General features: G+C 38.5%; 1 protein-coding gene across 1 annotated transcript; it reads right to left on the reverse strand.

Annotated features, from left to right (window-relative positions):
- Positions 1 to 1,115: 1,115 nt before the first annotated feature.
- On the reverse strand, positions 1,116 to 4,452 carry LOC146978599 (lipid transport auxiliary protein 1-like). Its single transcript, XM_085791383.1, has 7 exons — positions 4,054 to 4,452; positions 3,833 to 3,934; positions 3,588 to 3,696; positions 3,413 to 3,466; positions 2,985 to 3,151; positions 2,514 to 2,572; positions 1,116 to 1,877 (listed from the first exon to the last, which is right to left on the reverse strand). Exons 1-7 carry the CDS (start codon positions 4,114 to 4,116, stop codon positions 1,670 to 1,672), a joined length of 762 nt encoding a protein of 253 aa, XP_085647509.1. The 5' UTR covers positions 4,117 to 4,452; the 3' UTR covers positions 1,116 to 1,669.
- Positions 4,453 to 5,241: the final 789 nt, after the last annotated feature.

Consider the following 5,241-nt stretch of genomic DNA (forward strand, 5'->3'; position numbering starts at 1 on the left):
TTGTTGATACCCATTACCTTTGAGAAATCATTGTGCATCCCTTTAAAGGACTTCTGACTGTCAAACAAAACCTAAAAAGGTAAAGTCAGAGAGAACTGAAACTAGATTACAAACATAGAAACAATCTGCTAAAGGAAACAAACAAGGAGACATGCAATGCAAGATGATGCACAGTGTACTGAGCAGTTAACTACGTCCTCTGTCAGAAGGTGTTGAAGTTGCAGAAGCAAGAGTTCAGTAGAGCTGTTAGGTTTTTCCACCTCGCTCACATAAAATAATTTGTAAATAGTTTGAGATTATAAACAATTATTATTGTTAACATCTCCATTGCACATACTCTTGGTCTAATGTAGAAATAATCACGTTTTGTTGGATGTTTGCAGCACTTCTTCAACCTGCAGCCTGCTCTACCACAATCCTTGGCGTCAGGGTTGGGGGTCAAATTCCTCAGTGCTTTGCACCACATTGCCAATGGCAGGCACGACGTTAACTATGTCAACCATGAAATATGATTTATGCATAAGTTAAATATATTTCTTTGACATTAGAGGGAGTTGAATAGTTAAGAATGTTAATAATAATAATAATAATAATAATAATAATATTTTTTACATGTAAAAATGTTTGCTCTCTTTATTGTTTGTAAAATACTTATTGGAGGCTACATGTAGAGACGGTGAGTAGCTGATGTTACAATTTTGTTTCTTATGTACGCTGCCAAGTGCTGCCTCAACACACGCACCATGATAAACCCTGTTTTGTGCTAAAAGGTTTCATATTTAATAACTAACTCTGATTGAACTGATAGACTTACTTGTTGCAATGTGTTTGGCTCTTTCTCTCTCTGTAAAATATTTCCTGCTGCAGGATGAACATTTTTATAAACTGAATAACCTTTTACTGTGAACATTTTAGTTAGAGGCACCGAAGTTAAGGCTATGTACTTTCATTGTAGATTGTAAAATTGTATTTAATTTTAATAAAATTCCTGGTTTATCAGGTTTATGTGTTGCTCTCAATGTTTCACAATGGTTTCCACTCTGTTGTTACACCTGTACCCCGCAACCATTTGCTGCCACCTGGTGGAGATATCAACCACACTCACTATGAAGAAGTGTTCGTAAGGTTTTTATCTTATACAACAAAAGTAGACAACCTCACATAAATACAAAAAATCACACAGTATCAATTCAATAAGTTATAATGTCCATATAAATATCTTTCATCCCTACAAACACACAGTGGTTCAAAAGATACATCCATATTTACATTTGGATATTTTGTGGGGGGGGGGAAATGGAGGTGATTTGTCATTTACTTTGCTGTCTTAAAGAAATTGACGATGACAACCATGCCGAGTTGGCTACAATCATTTGCCATCTGAACACGCTCATTAGGTCCAAAATAAAGTCAAAGCCATTGTTGTACAGTAGGGCTTCATCACAATTACAGGAAAGAAATCTTGTGACAAGATTTTAAGACCTGTTACAAAAGAAAACTTTCAGAAAAAAAAAGAGAGGGTTTCCCAAACTTAATTTTGGGTCAAATTTTTACAGCTTAGTTTAGGAACAAAGATACAGTCTGTTACGGTTTGTTTCCCAGTGGGCCGTGTGCAACCATCGTACACATGCTCAGTCTGTAATGTCCGTCGGCCTGTAAGAACAGAGTTTCACAGCGTGCTCTCCAGTGTGTTGTAATTGTCTTTAAAACTTTTAAGCTCCAGAAAGTGTTTGGGCCTCTTGCTGCGCTGGCCGGTAGAGGGCAGGTAGGTGACCTGGATGGTGGAGGGGGTGCTGCGGACAGGAGACCCTGTCAGGTCCTTCGCTGCGGACTGGTGATGCTGGTCCAGACTGGTGGTGCTGGAATAGGCCTTCACCCTGAGGGAGGAGATGGAAAACAAATGTGGGTTGATGTCAGTGGATAAATACAGGAATACATTACCAAGTGGATTACACATTTCACAGATAAAATTAGAGCTGCAACAATTAATCGAACAATAATCGATTATTAAATTAATCGTCAACTATTTTGATAATCGAATAATTGGTTTGAGTAGTTTTTTAAGAAAAAAAGTCTAAATTCTCTGATTTCAGCTTCTTAAATGTGAATATTTATGGTTTCTTTCTTCCTTTATGACAATAAACTGAATATCTCTTTGGTTTGTGGACGAAACAAGACATTTGAGGACGTCATCTTGTGGTTTGGGAAACACTGATTGACATTTTTCAACATTTTACTGACCAAACAACTAATTGATTAATCATTTAAATAATCGACAGATAAATCGATCATGAAAACAATCTTTAATTGCAGCCCTAGATAAAATTATACACGTGATAGGCCATTTGAACTGTTGTACATCATTTTTATCACTAGATTGTCATAATTTAAAACTATTGGTGATAACTTGCTAAAGGCATGCTCCACGCCTTGTCCTGTTGATGTGAGCAATGCAGAACAACAATTTTACAAGTCTAACAGTGTCAAGTCTGGACCAGTACAACAGCACTTACACATCAGCTAGTTCGCTCAGGGCCTGCTGGTATTCAAGAAACTCTGCTTCCCCGAACACCTGGAACAAAGAGTTAAAAACCAAATCAGAAACATGTTACAACAGCTGATGGGAAACATGTTAAGCCCATTATATGCTATTTTCATTCCATCCCCTACAACTGTCACACTCAGCCTGAGGCCAACATCACCACACATGTTGATCCAGTATGTAACTGCATCACTAATAGTGTCCTAAAATAATCCACAATGGAACAAAGAATAGTTTCTATGGCATGTACATCACTTTCTGCTTACAAGCCCTGATTGCAATATTCTACATTAGTAAGCTCACAATCATTTAACTGAATAACTGTTAATGATGACAAAAAATGATTAATAGTAAGTATCAAAGGCTGTTTTAGCTTTAGTGTCTATTCATAGGGAGTGGTAAGTGAGTGAACAAGAGAGTGATTTTGGACAGTGGTACACACCCCGGTCCCATGGCGGGCACTGTCGTAGCCCTCAAGCAATCGGTCAATGAGCGCACTGTGGCTGCTCTTTATCAAAGAGTGGGAGTTGCGCAACTCCAAGAGCCAGTTCCTGAAGTTGCGCCCCGTAAACGCACTGGGACTGCGGCTTATCTCCTGCAGAGGAATTCCTAAGATCCAAACAGGAAGGAACAAGAAGTGAAGGTCAGAGAATGTGGCATTTCAGCAGCACCAATGGAGAAACTGTGTCTCTTATAAAATCAGGACTGGGTTAAAGCATCAAGGAATATGCTGTTTTTCCACAAGATGTTTTTGTTAAATGATAATGCAATGAGTGTGAGAAAAATAACATCAGTTATGTGATGTGATGGGGGGGATCATGCATGCACCTGAAGAATCAATACATTTAATCAGCAATTCTAGTGTTTCACCTGAGTCACGGATGGCATCCAGAGCTTTCATTCTGTACAGGTAGTTGTAGCAACCTACAGTGCAGAGTACAAAGGACAAACGGGGGTTTTGTTTTCAGATTACACAATAAAATAGAAATGTGGAGTGCAAAGAGATTCAGGTGTCAACAAGTTGAGGTGTGAAAAAGTGACTGACTGATCTGTAATCCCTGCTTCAGTCTATCGTCTTCTTCCGATAGGAGACGTGGTTCGAAACAGATATCTTGCACTTTGGACAGTCTGGAGTCAATCTCCTCCTTCAGACCCTGTAAATTAATAAATATAGACAATGCACAGACGCGTTAACTCTTGCACCAACAACAGCTACCGCGTATTCAGCCTGTGCTATCTGACAATAACACAGGAAGCAACCGAGGACAAAAGAGATATACAGTATTTTACCTTAGGTGCATTGTGGCCAATGGGCGCATGGGGTCCCCGTCGGGATCTCATAGCAAATCGCATGATTTGCCTTTTGACGAAGATAAACAGCAACACAAACACCTGCGCATAAAAACAAAACACAACACAACAGGAGCTTGAATTGAGTCGGCTGTCATTTGATGAGCTTTGACACAGCTAGCAACCAAAACGTTAACGTAACAATTAGCTGCTTAACTTACCAAACTCCCATAGGCCATGACCAAAACAACATTGACCCCTGATAGTGGCGACGACTCTGCCATGTTATCCACCACCGGTGTGTTTACAGTCTATCCACAAGTCGATTAGCTCGCTCGCAATTTAAACTTGTCGTTGCTACATTAGCTTGGTAAGTTAGCTAAGTTAACAGTCGGCTGTTCATTTTGAAAACCGTTCCCACTGCGGCACAGACCAGCTGTTTACTACACTGCGGCTCTCTAAAGGATGTTTCTAGAAAGAAAACTATGTAGACGCCGTATCGATACTCATCATCTTATTCAGCGACATCACGCCTAAAATTACGCAGCTTAGCTATGCTAGCTGGGGCCGAGCGAGTGCGCGACAGTGACGTCTGATTTACGACGCTCCACATTTACCGTAATGACGCTGTAAGAGCGAACCATAAGACCCTGTAGTTTGGGAAGAAACTGTGTGAAATGTTTTGCTTTGTTTAGCCACAAAACTGCTACTGATGTCTTACACCATACATATTTTCTATAATATGACGTTTATTCCTGTATAAAGGTGAATTTATTATCCAAAACACATTGTTTTGGACATTGACCTGCTGTGCATATAAACAGGTACTTCATAATAACATTAGTGCACATTGTTCTTAATAACGTTTATATAACATATATTAACATTAGTCACATCCCAGAAGCCTTGACATACTTGGTGATATTGTATTATATAAAATCATATTATCTATATTTTAATGCCTATTTAATTTCCTATCAAATAAATCTCGATAATTCTATACAGATAATTGTGTCATTGGACTATCATATATCTACATAAATCTACATATGCCTACATACTTTCTATAGTCTTCTGTGTTTACAGTAAGTACTGTGCAGAAAGCACATCTTTTATACCATTAAAAACCATATTAGGCTTTAGAATTCAATCACGTTATTTTGTGCAAAAGTATTTCTAGTCATTCATATTCTCTTGCATACGATTATTATATTTTTTTATTCAAAATGTCCAACCTTAGTAGTTGTAACATGGGAAACTCAAGCTTCTGTTCGTTGTAGTATTAACAAAGCCCTAGAACGTCTCTGGTATTAATCTTTTTTTTTTTTTTTTTACTACCCCTCGTTGTTTGTCTGAGTTTATTATCTGAATTTGCATCCCTGCCGCGGACATTATCGTAACCCCGTTGG

The sequence above is a fragment of the Trachurus japonicus genome, chromosome 11, assembly GCF_045865225.1.
Source record: "Trachurus japonicus isolate A0001 chromosome 11, Traja_1.0".
Lineage (NCBI taxonomy): Eukaryota > Metazoa > Chordata > Actinopteri > Carangiformes > Carangidae > Trachurus > Trachurus japonicus.

Excerpts from the sequence above, each read along its gene's own strand:
- LOC146978599 (XM_085791383.1), bottom strand. The coding sequence starts at position 4,116 with ATGGCAGAGTCGTCGCCACTATCAGGGGTCAATGTTGTTTTGGTCATG. Across the intron at positions 3,467-3,587 it reads GAAGCAGGGATTACAGATCA|GTTGCTACAACTACCTGTAC; the intron begins GTCAGTCACTTT and ends TCTGCACTGTAG. Across the intron at positions 2,573-2,984 it reads GTGCCCGCCATGGGACCGGG|GTGTTCGGGGAAGCAGAGTT; the intron begins GTGTGTACCACT and ends TCTTTGTTCCAG.